The sequence below is a fragment of the Euprymna scolopes genome, chromosome 17 (genome assembly GCF_053919585.1).
Source record: "Euprymna scolopes isolate OS-2025 chromosome 17, ASM5391958v1, whole genome shotgun sequence".
Lineage (NCBI taxonomy): Eukaryota > Metazoa > Mollusca > Cephalopoda > Sepiida > Sepiolidae > Euprymna > Euprymna scolopes.
Window position 1 is genome coordinate 63,978,922 of NC_136498.1, and position 17,445 is coordinate 63,996,366.

At 31.8% G+C, this 17,445-nt stretch overlaps 1 protein-coding gene across 10 annotated transcripts in view; it reads left to right on the top strand.

The window, feature by feature from the left end:
• The window catches only part of LOC145296756 (adhesion G protein-coupled receptor L4-like), a 700,831-nt gene that overhangs the window by 646,596 nt on the left and 36,790 nt on the right, over window positions 1–17,445 (top strand). For 7 of the 10 annotated variants that reach the window (XM_080142799.1, XM_080142801.1, XM_080142796.1 and 4 more), the window contains one exon: window positions 8,150–8,224. The exons of the other annotated variants lie outside the window; for them this stretch is intronic. In XM_080142799.1, the coding sequence (XP_079998925.1) occupies window positions 8,150–8,224 (75 nt within the window). The remainder of the gene's footprint in view (window positions 1–8,149; window positions 8,225–17,445) is intronic. 10 annotated transcript variants of the gene reach the window in all.

Sequence of the window (17,445 nt, forward strand, 5' to 3'; positions counted from 1 at the left end):
AAAAACGGGAGGTTTTTTGTCTTAAGGAGAGCTATGCACTCATGCTATGTTGAAATGTGACATATTTGAAACAGAGAAAACACGTTAGTGAAAAGGAATGATGTATTTATTTAGAACACGCTGCTAAAATTCATAATTAGCTATATTCAACTGACATTGCCAGTGTTTTTACTTATTTTATATTTTGTTTGCTTTTTGTTTTCAGTTTGTAAAATAAATTATGCAGTTTTTTGTTTTGTTTTTTTTTTGGGAGGGGGGGGTTACCCAATTTTTTTTTTTTCTAAGTTTAATTTAATTATGATATCGTTTAGTCATTAAATTAACTCTTATTAAACTGTACTAAAATTAAAGATGATTTTAAGGTAATTTTTTAATGTCTATAAAATTATGGAATAGGAGTAGCTCATAGTTTTTTAATACATAATGATTTGCTAAAAATTTGATAGACAAATTATTTTCTCGTCCACAGCTTAAATGCTCTAAATATTTCGAATTTCAAGGACAGAAAGTAATTTTTTTCTCAACTATTAACAAAAAATTAAAATGGCTGACTTGTTTACAAATAAACAGAATGCATTATGGTGGATTTAATTTCATGTTTTAAGATATTTAAAAAAAAAAATACTTTTGGTACTTTATGCCAGTGTATCTATCTATGTATGTATATGTGTGTATGAAAAAAAAATCTTTATATTATAATCTACCAGGAAATCCCAATATACCAAATAGTGATTTAAAAAAAAAAAAAAAAAAAAAAAAAAAAAAAAAATTAATAAAATTTAAATGAAAATAAATTACAATATTTATTAATTTATCAAAAAATTACAAACAAGGAATTAGAATAAAAAAATTTTTCATAGATAAGCACTTTTCATCAGAAGATAAAATTCAATAAACACTGTATTACTGGTTAGCATAAAATCCAAAATATCTAAAACTTTTTGAACTAAAACGCATCTTCAATGGAATTAAAGAAAATTAAAATACTAAAGTAAAGGAGCAAACAAAGAAGTTGTACTTCATAAGTTCCAAATTAAAGAATCTGCTATCAAAAGTATGAATACCTTAGAATGAGGTCCAAAAAAGGTCAAATAATATGTGATCCAGAAAATTAATAGGAATGAATTTATGAATAAATTTCTTGCCATTTGTAAAATTTCCCAGCAAGCAGAAAAAAAAATGAAAAGAGCAATTCAATAGAAAAATAAAAATGAAATAATTTAAAATCTGAAGTCTAGTTTGTGTAAAATATAATGAAAAAGTAAAATACAAAGATTATTTTTTTAAATAAACAAACTTTTTTTTTTTTTTTTTTTTTTTTCGAAGTAGTAATATACAAATGTTAGTATAAATGTTGATATAAAGAAATAAATATTTTCGGATTGAGTCCTATCCTGAAAATATTAGATGTTCAATATTAGAGATAGAACATCAACATACAAGGGGAAATTAAATGATGCGAATAAAAATTTACAAACTTTATTGTTCACAAACATTCCATAGTTTAAAAAAATAAGGCCCCTTTTTTTTTTTTCTTACAGAAAATAAGAGGATAGAAATGTATTATCAATATAGATCTTTTGCTTCTAGCCAAAAAGCCAATGGAAGTTGATATGTAATGTAAATTTTACCTTTAACAATCTGAAAAGATGTTCATTAATTTTCAAGGGAGATAATTTTAATGAAAACTTAGTTTTTAGTATTATAATAGGTTTTATATTAAAAATATGTAATTTTGAATTATATATTTAAAAAAAGGATACTTAGAGCTATATTAATAGCTGATGAATGGCAAGTAGTTTTTTTTTTTCCTACTAAATTCTTTAGGAACTCTTATTAATTCAATTATCAAGAAGTATCCATATGGATACTTTAATGTAAATTTTATTTGCAATGTATCCAAAGGCCTTCAATAAGGTTTGGCATAAAGGCCTATTACACAAGATTTCCAGCTATGGTATAACTGGAAATGTTTTCTCGATCATTAAATCATTTCTCTCCGATAGGCTCATAAGAGTAGTGGTTGATAGGCAGAAATCAGAGCCCCACGGTATTAATGCTGGTGTCCCTCAGGGGTCCATACTGGGCCCAACTCTCTTCCTGATCCTGATCTACATCAATGATCTCCCAAAACACATACTAAAATCCTTCGTGGACATCTATGCTGATGACACGACCATCTATGGCAACACATCAAAGGCCGTAAATGATGATGTTCTCTCTGATTCTCTCTCCTCTGATTTTGAGCGTGTGGTACAGTGGGGAAAGAGGTGGCTGGTTACCTTTAATGCATCTAAGACCAAGCTCCTATCTCTACATCATAAACGCTCTGATCTCCATCTGGCATCAATTGAAATCGTCGGGGGGGGGGCATGTTTTGATAAGCTTCTGAGTTTGACCTTTACCCCTGATCTTAAATGGAACACATACATCAAGTCTGGTCAAAGTCAGTGGGAAAATGGTTGGATCCTTCTACCACTCCAGAAGATATCTCACTAATGATGCAATTCTCTATCTATATAAGAGCCAAGTACGTCCAAAGATGGAGTACTGCTGCCACATCTGGGTGGGGGCTGCAAAAAACAGCCTATCCTGCCTTGACGGAGTACAAAATAGACTCCGTGGCTTGGTGGGGTATGCCCTTTTCTCTTCCCTGCAACCTCTTTCCACAGAAGAGATGTAGCGGGCCTGTCTTTGTTCTATCGTTATTTCCATGGCAAGTGCTCGTCTGAGCTCTATTCTCTGGTCCCTCCCCCTCGCCAATCTTTTTCAAAAAACACCCGACTAGCTGAAACCACCGTCAATAATTTTCCCCACTCCTTATCTGTGCCTAAATCAAAACGTAGATTCCACGAACAAAGCTTCTTTCTTAGAACTGCACGCCTGTGGAACTCTGTTCCGCTTGCCTGTTTCCCTCCCGACTTCAACCTGGATGTCTTCAAGTCGAACACAAACAAATTCCTGATGAACCGCCCCCCTAAGTAATGGCACCTTATCAATTCTCCAATACTATTGCTACACTATCCCACTGAGTACTGTACACACAATAACCCTTATCCCCGAGTGGCCATTGGGCCTTGATAAGTGAACTCCATGTATAAAAAAAAGATCTTTACATCCTAATCATTCATTGCCGAGATCATGTTTTTGTAGTATAAAAGATATTAAAGCCATTTATGATCTGCAATAAACATTTTCTTGATCTGTATAGCATGTTTATAATCTGTGTCTTGCCAGAATTTTTAAGACATTAATTTTTAAATTTTCAATTCAGTCAAAAGCATTACAAATGTTTCATAATAAATCAGAATATGATAGTCACAGATTTATAAAGAAATTAAAATCCAATTCAAAATAATCAAATTGAAAAGTACCGGATAACCTCAAAAAAAAAAGTGTCACGCATGTTAATAAAATTTATAATTCTGTCTACAGTCCAACAATATTCAGTCCATGCCTGACTTCTCCAAGTTTCTGCCATGAATGTTCAAAAATCTTTGTTTTATTGTTATTCAATAATATACAACCTGTAATCATTGTACAATAATATACGACCTGTAAAATTATCAAGAATAACAATAAAAGACAATATTCTAAAGATTTTCCACAATATGGTAACCATTAATTATGAAGTCACAATAGTGTATGTGTATATATATATATATATTGAAAATCTTTGAAAACTAAAATGTTAAGAAACAAATGATAAAATCATGTTTTTTATGTACAAAAGTCCAAATTTCATACACATATATATATATATATATATATATATATATATATGAAGAGTAGAAGACTGTCAGTGTTAAAATGGTTTATATATATATATATAGTCAGATGGCTTATCTAAAAAAACAAAAATATTAAAAAAAAAAATGGGTTTAAGGCTTACAAAATTCATACTTGAATTATCTGCAAGAACGCAAGGCATAGTAAATAAAGTTCTTGGTAAAATTTAATTTCAACTTACTTTTCCAAAAGTTCAATCTGCAATTACGGCAACACTTGGAATACAATTTAGGACTCCTTTCTACCTAGTCATGGCTGATGAAATGAGTGTGTTCCCTCTTGTGAATTAAATAAAAGGTTCAGTTTGAATTTCTGTGCAGATTCTAGTTTGAAAGAAAGATTCCAGAGTTTGACAAGATACACCTGGAGAAAGTTGGAAGCATTGCGAAAATGACAAGCAAGATGAGAACAGTAGTCCAAATACGAAAATAAAAACTGTTCGAAATTTCTGACTGAAACTTGAAGAACTCTGCATTACAAGCACATCTGGCTATGATATACAAAATTTCTGGCACGCACCTTTCCTGACACTGCCTTAACTTAATATTTTTTGTTTTACTGTTATTTTCACCCCAAACAAGGCACAGTGTCACTTTGACGTAAGGGGCCACTATTTGGGACCAAATTTACTGGGATACTATGTAGGGAGTTGGGCAGCGAGATGCCTGTTCACATTACATTTAAACATTTGCAAGTTAAGTTAGAGAAGCAAAAAACCCCAAAGGGAATTTCAAAGTCTAGCAGTTTGATGGAAGAAACTATGATGACCTTCAATTTAGGAATAGTCTTGCTTTTAAGGATTTTTTTTTTTTTTTTTTGGCTTTAAGAAAATTCACAAAAATAAAAATCTGAGATTGGTGTAAATATGAAGCCTATCCAGCGATCACACCTATTACAATTGAGATAATCATCAGTTCTCACAATAAAACAGACTGTTGGATTTCCATGACTAAAACTTGGTGGACAAGTCGGGCATAGATCGAAGCTTATTTGACTGGACACTAAAACAGGTCAATGTATTATAAGTACCTAGAATCATTCATCCCATCCTCTTTGAAAGATTTCAACATCAGAAAAGGGATGGTATCGTCTGCTTCTAATGATTTGAGCAAAATATGAACATCGCATCTCTGCAAAAACATAAAATTGAAACATTTTTTTTTTTAATCTATAACTCAGCCCGTTCTCATTTATGGTTCTGGAAGCATGGATACTTTCTAAAAATTTGGAAACACGCCTGAATGGTGCATATACACACCTACCTTGTCATGAGAGCCTAAAATCTCTCATGGAAGACCTATCCAACTAATTATCTTTGAGATAAAATTTTGGGAGGTTATTCTGTAAGTGTGAAGTCTATTGAGGATCACATATACGATCACCAAGTGTGCCTGTATATCACATAATGGTAATAATAGGCTGTTGGAGATTCACAGTTGAAACTTGATGGACAAGTCAAGCATAGATCGACCTTTATTTCTACCAAATATGGTTGCATTTCAAGAATTGTGAATTTTATTTATGATTTCATGGCTGGAAATTTTGGTGGTGGTGTTGACAAGTTTCCACACACACACACACACATATATATATATATATATATATATATATTATTCCACATATGCTTCTAGAATAGTAAATTAAAGGTTATAGGGGGTTTATAAAGCATAAAAACAGTGTTGCTGTTTTTGATATTTAATATTTTGTTTGATATTTCAAGCAGTCCTCTGCTCTTTATCACAAAAATATAATGAAATAATACAAAATGTTGGAAAAATTGGAAATTTGTTTGCTGCGTTAAATATCAAAAACATAGTTTTTATGCTTCATAAACCCCCATAACCTTGAAATATATATATATATTACTGTTGAAATGATGAATTGGAATCGAAAAAATTGGAACTTTTTGGAATTCCAGAATCGTAAATATTTGTGCCTATTTTCCGATGTCAAAAACAATTCTGCTGGTAGTAATAATAAATATTGATTTGAAACTACCTGTAAAACTAAAATCTATACCTAATCTTCAGGTATATTTATACTTCTAAGAAAAGATTTGCCCGTTTTAATGAGTTTTTACGGTAATTAGGGAAAAATAACAACTCTATAGTTAAATATTAAGATCTATGAAGAATTGGAATCGTCTCATCACTAATATATACAAGTTATGTTTTTAAAATTTTTTTAGCAATAATTATATTCAGTATAAATTAACTCACCTGGGTTCTTGGAAGAGTTTCTATCCTTAGAACTGAGTAGTTGCTCCACATGTAGGGGGTGTACGAATATAAATGTTCTTGGACTGCGGCTACTATGTGATTTTGAATATTTAGTCAGGGTATACTTGTAGGGGAAAGTATCTTCATGCCTGGTTGCTCTGACAAACCTCTGAACAGAGATACTAGACGCCCGAGGATAGTGTCTAGTAGGCATTCAAGTTCTCAGAGCATAATATTTAATGTATATATGCACATATATTTGTTATTTATGTATTATAGATGAAGTTATTTTATCAATAATGAATAAGTGTATATATATATATATATATATATATATATATATATATATATATATATATATATATATATATATGTGTGTGTGTATTATATATAATCTCGGAGTAAATCTTTTAACAAAGGGAAACTTATCAAGATAAGAAGAAAACAAAAAGCTCAACACTATTAAGAGGAGCAAACAATATTAAATGAAAGATGAGGAATAAAAGTTACAGATAATTTTATATCAGAACAATAATAGGAAAATTAAGGAAAAAAAAAAACTTTTAGGCCATGGTATTTCGAAGCTAAATGACATGGCCTAAAGAGGTGTTTTTCTTGATTTTCCCCTTAACTTTTTATTGTTCTGATATGATAAAATGATATACCACTTTTATTCCTCGTCTTTCATTTAATTTAAGATAAATTTTCAAATGGATAGATTTGGAAACAAATTTTTATGTAGCTTTATAGTATTTAATTAAATAGTTACTGTTTTCGGAGTGGTCATGGAATTTTAAGTACACTTTTTTTTTTTTTTTCTTGGCTCCATTAACTTTCTGATCTTTTATGTCATCTACTCAAAGAGGAAACCTCCAAATTTTATCAAAAAGGAAAAAAAAAAACAACCTTTCACTTTTCAGCCCACATCGTTCATGAATCTTGCTCTTGCTTGCGGTTATTCTGGCAGCATGTAGTAATGAAACTAATCCTTCTTTTCTCTCTCTCTCTCTCTCTCTTTCCTCCTATTAACTATGCACCCAATATTGTGGTTGTTTGTGCCATAAAAGAATGAGGACGGGGGTAGAAAGTAAAAAATGCAGATTAACAGCCTCCATTACCCCCCACTCCACCTTAACAAAATTTTTAAGGCGATTGTGCGAACACTTAAAAAAAAAAAACTTGAAGAAAAAAAACAATTTAGAATTTACAGTGGGGGGAACAGTTTTACATAAATATTACATCCCTATTTCTGAGTAACACTAAGTAGCAACATTGTAAAACTGCATGTAATCGCTTGAAAATGGTGGCCCGTACCTTCTGAAACAAAAACAAGCACAGAATTTATCTCCTATATGCAAATAAATAAATTGGTTAACTGCTCTAGAATGCTAGAATGGCCTGAAAATCGGAGGATCATTGTACGTTAATCATGAAATAGTTTTTATCAAATGCATTAAGTATTATATTTGTAATGCACTGTCCTTATCGGTTTCATATTTGTTTTTTTTTTTGTTTGTTTTAATGAAAATTACTCCAGACAATACATTAAGCCACTTGATGTAAGGAGTTAAAATAAAAAAAAAATAGTACTTCAAGGTCCCAAACTAGCCAATAAGTGTTAGATGAATAAGTTCTAACTCAGAAAACAGCAATATTTGCGCCTTTATCAGAAACATTCGCTTCTGGAATGTGAAGACTAAAGGGCAAAATAAAGTATCGACTCTGACAGAAACCGCAGTCTGACTCTGGATATAAAACAGATCCCTTCCTCTAAATCCTAAAATAATTGATTCTTTTTAAAGTCTTTTTTTTTCTCCCCTACCAAGTTTTTATGTGTATTTATACATAATCGCCCATTAAAAAAAAAAAAGTTGTAAAAGTTCCTAGTTGGGTGGGAGTTCTTTAGCTGAGGCTGTTAACCCATAATAATACCAAAAGAAAAGAAATCTTAGAAAAATTCCAGTAACCCCTACCCCACTCTCCCCAAAATAACCGGAGCTTCCCAGCTATAATACACATTCATACACATGTGCATGTTGTTCTACTGAACCCAGTACAAAGACTAGCTGATTCTAGTACTTTCTGTCTGGCTGTGGCTATTAATCTAATGGTGATTCCTTCTTTCCATCCTTCTGCTGCAGTGGACATCTGAGCACGAGCAGTGACCTCGCCCTCTGCGGCTCTCAATCCAAATTCTCATACTTGGCAGATATTCCGTAAGACATTCAGCCGCATGTTTTAACGTGTAACAATTCCCTGTACCGAATGTTTGCACATCTTTTTGGATGTTGTTTGTTTGATTTTTTTCTTTTGATTTTTTTTTTTTTTTAGTCTTTTACTTTTTTTTGTCTTCCGTTATATACGTTGTATTTTTTTTTTTTTTTTTTCATAATCTTTTAACTTTTAAATATTTTTTGGAGATTTGATTTTTTTTTTCTATCCTTTTTATACATTATGCAATGTTTTCCAAACTATAATATATATATATATATATATATAAAAATACACAAGGTGTCCTAAAGAATTTACATTGTTTGTGATCTGAATATCGGGGAAAACTGTACAACCTAAGCAAACAAAATTAAATTGGCTTCATGTTTAACAATACAGGATACCATAATATTTGGATTATTCTGACGACTATTTTCATGTTGAGTGTTGCTTTTTACAGTGTTTTGGTCCACAAAGCCCAATGGTATAGCAGATAACTTACAATTGAATTTTACCAAGTACTTTATCTCCACTCTTCTGGAACTTGAGGGTTCAACCCTAAGTGAGGGTGACACTCAAAATATAATTTGCTGATGCAACAAGAGCATGCTAACCTTGTTGACTAAATTCCATTTGAAATTCCAAGCAGATTCCCTGACAGGAAGATTCAGTTCCAGAGTTTGACAGGAAGATTTGAAATTCCAAACAGATTCTCTGAGTTTGACAGGATGCACTTTAAGGTAGGAAGTTACATTGACCAAGACACTCAAGATGAGGACAGTAGTCTGAATAATCCAAATATGAATTATCAATCCTGATCTCCAAGATCCTGAAACAATATAGGATGCATTTACCAAAACTAGTACAGACCTGTGGAAATTCCACACTGATTTCTACATCAATCTTTATAATTTACTGTTAATACTTTTTTTTTTTTTTTTAATTAATATCAACTGTAACTCAAGCTCCATATTGACACTTCTTGCATAAAATAATTTTTATTGTGAGCTATCTTTTCTCCATAATTGTAGCAATTTATTTATTTTTTTTTTTTTAAACAGCTTTCTCTATTTTACCATAAACATAATTGTCAATCAAAAATTCTTTCCATTAATAAAACGAATGTCTGTCACTTTTTGAAATGTATCTAAAATTGTACTGTATTGGGAGAAAATAATTTGATTTGGCAACAATTGATTTTAAAATGAGTAATTGTCCACCTTGACAGCATCAGATTAATCACCATCTTTAGTGATCAGTTTTTTTTTTTTTTATATAAATGTGTGTGAAAGGTGATAAAGTATGTATAAACGTAAAATGATGTGCATATTATATGAATTTGAACAAGAAATTTAAAGATTATCTAGATTTTATAAATGATTTCACAAATGACTTGCGACCTTGTGATTTTTTTTTTTTTTTTTTATGGGGTTTGGTTGATCTACATCATCTCACATTTCATAAATCTAGAGAAATTCAGATAGAATTATTAACCCTTTAATGCTAAATTGTACTTTAACCCTCTAGGGCCTGAATATATTAATACATTTTTATTTTTTTATTAAATTCTGAAATTTTAAATTATAGATTTTATTGGATTAAGAATCGTGAATCTGAACAAAAAAAAAAAGTGAATTCATTTAAAAATTTGAAAGTTATGAAATCTACCATATCTGTCACCTTGGGCTCTAATCTTGATTAAGATTGTGCCATATATGACACGGGCGGCCATAGAGGGTTAGAGTTGCCTTTCAAAAAAAAAAAAAATACCTGCATAGGAAATATTTCTGGTCTTTAAAGTAGACGTCTATGCATGGTTCAATAAGTGAATGAAGGGGGTTGTTTATGTTCGTGCATCAGTTGTACGCTAACTTCCATCACATGTGGGTCTCATGATTTAAAAAAAAAAAAAAATAAAAAAAAAATTATTTATTGCATAAAAAAATTCTGGCAGTAAAGAGTTAAGACTTGGTAAATTATACGAGGTTTGGCAGAGACTGGACTATTGACTTGAGACTTGTCCTGTCATGTAGAAAATTCATAAAATGAAATCTTTCTGAATTTCTTATGTTAATCTAGCTTAAAATGTATTTATAGGAAAATCGTTTATAAAATCTATAGAATTTCTTGCTCAAATTTTTATACGATGAATCTTGTATTACTCAGCCTGAAGCTCGTTTAATTTTGTTTGCTTAGGATCCAGATATCCACATCTCAAACGGTGTTAATTTTTCGTGGGTGGACACCCTGTAATTATAGTTTGGGCTTTCTGAGTGTTGGTAGGATATTAAACCTTTTTCTAATATATACATATCCTTTTTTTTTTTTTTTTTTTTTTTTTTTTTTTTACTTGTTGATCGCTTTATATTTTCTATCCTGTATGGAAGCCTTGTTTTTCAGGTTTGCATGTTTTCCCTACAATATATTTATTTTCTTCTGCTATATAGCACGTACTCCACATACAAATGCTCTTCATCTGTCAAAGAAAATCTACATTTGCATACATACATATTTCTTGTTATTATAAAGGGAAAACTTATTTTTTTTGTATTCATTATTAAAAGTAAAAAATAATTTTTTTTAAGTCAGCTGACTGGTTTCACTTACACTCAGCAAGAGCTGTATCAAGGGATTTTATTTATATATATATATATATATATATATATATATATAAAATCCCTCGCTACAGCTCTTGGGTGAAGGCAAACACGATCAGCTGCCTTTTCTTTCTTTTTTAGATTTAATTTTAATCATGAATATTAAAAAAAAAAAAAAAAGTCTTCCCTTCATAAGTGCCATAGTTAATTAAATTTTGTACTTCCCAAGTAAAAAATATAAAAAGTGTGTGTGTGAGAGATGATGAAAAAGCAAATTCTATAACTTGCAGATCAATTCGAATAGGAATCCGTTTCCAAACGCAAAAATAAAGCTCAATATAAAGTAGAGCTTAGAATAAAACCTTATATTGAAAATTACATCATTTAATAATTTTATGGATCTAAAAATATTTTACACGCGTTTCTTGGGGAATTGAATATAAACAAAGGTGATTATGGAAGTCTATTCTAAACATCAACTGAAAAATGAACATCAAAAGGTAATGTGTAAACTTTATTTTTCCAGATATTATTCTGAGTACGAAGGAAGGATGGTCCAGAAATCCTGTTCTGAATGAAGATGTTTAGACAAATTTTATTATATAACTAAAAATAATCATTGTCCGAAAACGACTGTAAACAACTTTTAATACTGATTTGTATACACTTCATTAAGAATTCGATTTCAAATAATTTACACATTCAAAAAAAAAAAATGTACAAGTTTATAAGTAGATCTACTACTATAGAAGATTCTTGGCCTTTTGGTGTCAAGATCAAAGTGTAGTATCTGTTCTTCAGATGCTGCACTTCGTTTTCTTGTTCTCTTTCGGTGGAGGAGAGATCCTTCACGACTGAGGCAATTTTTATTTTTGTACCTTTTCTCCACGTTAAAAAACGACCCTGGTGTCTAACTCTGTCCCGTGGGGAGGCATAGTAAATAGGTACTACTATAGAAGGTACAATTACGTTGCCAGGTTTTTAAGAATTGAACCTAAGTAGCATTTAAGCTGATAAATCAAACATTGATTCTTATGGATCCAATTTCCATGTTGTACTATCTTATTTTTCATACACTACACATTTAGCTATAATTAAAATATAATATATATATATATATATATATACTTCATACAGTCTAATAGTGCGTTTGCATTCTTGTTCGAGTAAATCAGCTAAGAGGAATAACTCGTACTAAAAGTAAGTTATTCCCCTTGGCTACTATCTTTTCTTATTTAGTTTTAACATATTTTCAAAATATATTAGGACATAATGGATCTCGGACAGCGGCAGATCAGTGCAATAACTTTAAAAATTTTGTTTAAAAAATGATTTAACTATGACGTAAAATCAATTTTTTATTTTCTGTGAACAAGTCAGCTATTTTAATCTTTTAATAGTTAATAATAAAAAAAGTGAAACAAAATAGAAACGACTCCTGAGCAACACCGGGTAGATACTGCTAAACCAATAATAAATCGGTATCCGTTAGAAGCATTTAAAAGAAGACCTGGTATTGTTGTAGGTATCTCATCTTTCTGATTTTTTTTATCACGTTAGTCAAATCAAATGTATATATGAAATATAACTAAGTGCTGAACAACAACAAAATGTATACATGCCATCTGAATATGTTATTTGGATTATTCAGACATTACTGTTGTCCTCACTTTGAGTGTTGTTCTTGCAGTGTTTCGCTCGATGTAACTTCCATGCTTTTTGGGGTGCAATCTGTACAGAATTTCGAATGGAACTTTCTATTTAATCTATGGGGCTAACATGCTCGTTCCCTCAGCCATGATTTTCTGGAAGGATTTAATGTTGTAATGATCAACAAGAGAAACTGGCAAACCAGAATCAAATATTGATTTTGTAGGAAGAAAGCTAACGATCATAAAGAGACTGAATTTATTTTATATATTAGATTAGGAGATAACGGAGAGCACATTTTTTTAATAGAAATTGAAAAAAAAAAAAATAAGCTGCTAGTTGCTAACCCATAAACTAACGTACCACCTGCTAAATCTCATTTTGAATGTTGGTCTCACAATGTTTTACTTGCTGTAACTTCCAACCTTTCTGGGTGTTTTTTGTCCAACTCGGTTTTCTGGGTCGGAATCTATCCATCTAATATTTATTGTTGGCAAGTCTTTGACCTCAAAGTATTTTTTTTTTTTTTGTTTAATTCTTATAGCTCCATACATAGTGGCTTCATGCCATGTCTGAAGCAATTTCTATTAAAAAAAAAAATAGTATGGGAAAAAACAATGTTTTGATCCACCTTGAGTTTGGTATCAAGCCTTAAATCTTTATCATCAAAGAATCTGGAATGAAGTTTACAGAAAGTAGCACTTGCGCACCCATTGCAATACTGAACTTAGTCATCAACGATGTTGTTGGATGGTTATCCAGGTATACAAACTGCTTCACATTTAATAAAAAATTTGCCACCTAACTGAATATTATAACCGTTTCTGTTATTTTGAGTTGAAGGCTGTAATAATGCCTCAGTTTTTCAAATGTTGATTTTATTTTTATTTATTTATTTTTTTTTTTTTCAATCCTAATGTATGATTATATGAATGAATCAGCATTTTTAAATGTAGAGTCCCCGGAAAATAATGAACTGATCTTGCCATGGAGTAACAATACAGTATACAACTATTAATCTGGAACTGTAGAGAGTCAACGTCTGTATCCACTGCATCACGGGCCCCGAAGGGCGATCAAGGTTCGAGGTTTTGGCCTTTTAAATCTAGGTTGGCCAGAGGATTAGTTGGCCAAAACCTGGTGAGATGACAACAACTATGGAAGGCAGTAATTACTGAGGATACAGGTGAAGATTCATCCTGTCGCGGTTAATAACCTGATGAAGGCCAGAGAAATAATTGGCCGAAGGGTCATTAAACAATTAGAAAAAGATGAGGATAATAGTCCGCTAATAAATAAAAAAAATATACAAATTACTACTCTCAAATGAATTCCAATAATTAAATATCAATCTGTTGCACTGGGCTCAAATAATTCGACCACTAGTAATTCTCATTTCCAACACTGAAGATAGCGTAAGCATTAAACACTAGTGCCTGTAGATAATATTAAATATTTATAATAAATTTTTATATATTGCTAAATTGGACTATTATGGTTTAATATGGAAAAAAAACGTATACAAATGATTTGGAGTTGCAGAAATCAATATATTGATCTAATACTGATCAGATAATGATTTTAACAAATTGATCATAAAATTAAAATGTAATCCAATCTTCGATAGATGATGTTACAACTTGGTTATAAAACTGGCGGTATTAATAAACCAAAGAATTCTTGGTAATTTGTAGACACTGCAGAAAGAAAATTGGCTCTAAGTTCTTATGATGCATTCAACAAGTCTTGACAATGATTTGATACGGACTGAAGAAATAGCAATATTCCAACTTGTCATGAAGCTGTCTGACAATTTCAAAATCATTTAATGGATTATCAAGCATTGGTTAATAGAGAATTCTTGGAAGTGTGAAATCTGTAATTTACCATGCACATTGAACCATTATTCACTGTCAATTGATGGTTGGGGATGAAAATGGTTCTAAAAAAAAAAATGAATTTCGTTGTTCAGTGCGAAAAAAAACAAGACCCTCTTTATTTGAATGAAGCAAACCTTTTTATATGAGCAATTGCCTTGACAATTTATATGTGGATTAAGGATTTCTTTGTTTTTGCATAAACCTCAAACTCGGCGGCCATTTTCTTTCGAGGCTGCTGTATCTACACATCACCGATACTGGCATTTATCTCTTTATAAGTGCTATTGTGTTTGTATTTGTTCTAGCACATGAACAAAAGATGAATAAAATAGAACTTAGAAAAAAAAGGAGTAAAGCTATAACAGGATTTATTTGCGTTTAAAGGTAATACAAATATACAAACATGTGCTAATATGTTGCCAAGGCTGTTGGAAAAATGATTGAATCATTCTACTGCTCCAGAATGTATCTCACTCCTGTTGCAATCCTCTTAATATGTACCAATGTTGCCACATTTCCTCAAACTACTCTTTCCTGCCTTGACAGGGTTCAAAACGGGTTTCGAAGCTGATGTCCTTTTTTTCTCCTTGAAACCTTTCTCAGAAATTAGAAGTTTGGAGTCTCTTTGTGCTCCGTCATTAATTTTGCGACAAGTGCTCAACTGAGCTTCAATCTATAGTGCCTCTCGCCCACTGTAAAACATTGGAAACACTCGTCTAGCTACAACCACTGTCAACAATTTTCTCCTACTCTTTGACTAAAACTAAAAGCATGAACAAAGTTTCTTTTCCTAGAACTACTCGCCTGTGAAACTATACTGCAGAGCTGTTTTCCAGCTAACTACATGTTAGCTTTCAAGTCCAATGTAAACAAGTTCTTGTTGATCTGTCCTCTTAATCAAATTCTATCCAATTTCTCCTACTACCGATCATTATGGCTTTGTCTCGCTAACCATATGACAGTTAATAACCCTTATACTCGAGTGGCTTTTAGACCTACATAAGTGGTGACTCCCATTTAAGTATATAAAATAAGTCAAAGCTACACAGGGAAAAAAAAAATGGACTGATGTTTTGTAGCATTAAGGTCACACTAATCAAGATAGTAAAGTCAGTAATCTACAAATGACATCTAGGCTGGCTCAGACATACCCAGAGATTGGCCCCAGAAAGAATTGCTAATAAAGTGCCCCAATAGACCCTTGATGGAAAAAGAGGAAGACCAAAAATGAATCTGGAATCAGACAATCAAGGATTTGATGATTTGATTGCAACGGGAAGAAGCTGGAAGGATGCTGTGGATCTGCCTTCAGATGAAAAACGATGGTATGCTTTGACTGCTTTGTATGTCGTAAGATGCTTGAGTTCCTAAGTAACGGATATTTTGTAGAGACCTTGTCTCAAAAGCATGTCAACGGAGCTGATCTGAATGAAAAATAAATCACGTCTGTGGTTGAACTAAAAAGGAGTGTGAAAAATTAAGCTCTGGTGGCTTTTTTTTTTTTTAATGAGTGTTTATTTACCTCCTTCAAACGATTAATAATATATTAACCCTTTCTCAGAGAGATTAAAAAGCCTGGGAGACTAGACCATATAGGACTGGACAGCCCAATGACAAAACTACTGTCTGAATGATTGAAGGACATATCTTTGATGAGTATTGACTATTGTGCTTGAATCAACCAATAAGAAACTAGCATGTCATATGATCTATGATTTTGCGTGTATGAAGAAGCAGACAATATCTTTTAACGCAACAAGGTTAAAGTTTATAATATAGAAAATATAGAGAAGCAGGAAATTTGAGGTTGTAAATTTTGTTTAAATTTTATTTGCGTTTGACTTATTCAATTCTTCAATTTGCTCAGATGACATTTTGAACATCTGTGAGAGTATATTATTCTTTGAAAATAAAATTAAATTATCGTTTGTCAAATTTGCCGCTTTTCTAGCGATCACCTTTTGTAGTTTAAGAATTTTTTATCAATAAGCCATTATAATTTTAACCAAAATGTCGATGTTTTTTTTTTTGTCCGTGTGTGAATTATTTTACAAATACATTTGACTTTATAACTTATTTTTAATTGAAATCTTTTTCTAGTATTTTTTTTTTTGTCAAATATGAAATAAGAAAAAATTTTATGGCTTACAGATCTTAAATTAAGAAATTACCCCAAACATGGCATTTTTTTTTTTATCATGAAGGCCACTTGAGCATAAGGGTTAATGAGTGTACGGTAAGCATTTGGACAAGTTTAGTAATTGCTAGTAGTGGGAATCTGTTATAATTCGATTATTTAAGGGGATGGCTTAGCAAGAACTAGTTTATAACTGGAAAGCAGACTAGCAGAACAGTTCCACAGGCGGGCATTTCTAGGAAAGCAGCTTTGTTTATAGAATCCACATTAGATTTAGGCACAGATAGAGAGGGGGAAATTGTTGGTAGTTGTAGCTAGACAAGTGTTTTTTGTGAAAGTTTGGCAAAGGGGACTCTAGATTAGAGCTCAGGTGAGCACTTGCCATGAAAATAATGATAGTAGAGACAGGCTTGCAACGTCTCTTCTGTGGGGAAAGAGGTTTCAGGGAAGAGGAAAGGGCATCACCTATCGGGTTTTGAAGCCGGTTTTGAACTCTGTCAAGGCAGGATAGGAAACTCCAACAAGCTGCTGTATTGCCACTGGGAACGTAAAAAGCTACTGTCTGGAATTGTCTACCAAAGGACTGTAGGAAATTGAACAGCAAGATGTTTGTTCATATTACCTTTAAGTTTCTGCAAGTTAACGTAGTCATGGATGTAGGAACAAAAATTCTAAAGTTTAACAATTTGAGGGAAGAAACTATTAGAGTAAATGGCTTTCTGTCATTTAAGGATCTCAACAGTGAAGAAGTGGGATTTTGCTGCTTGTTTGGTTATTCGGGAGTATACATGTCGAGAGGATTGTATGTGCTATGAGTTCATCGGAGCACATTCCATTAAATTACTTGTAAAACAGAAGGATACAATATTGCAGTGATGGGACAGAGGTTGGAGCTTGGCTGATAGTGTGAGACCTATTAAATTTGATATTCGTTTATAGATTGTGTCTAAGAGTATGACTAG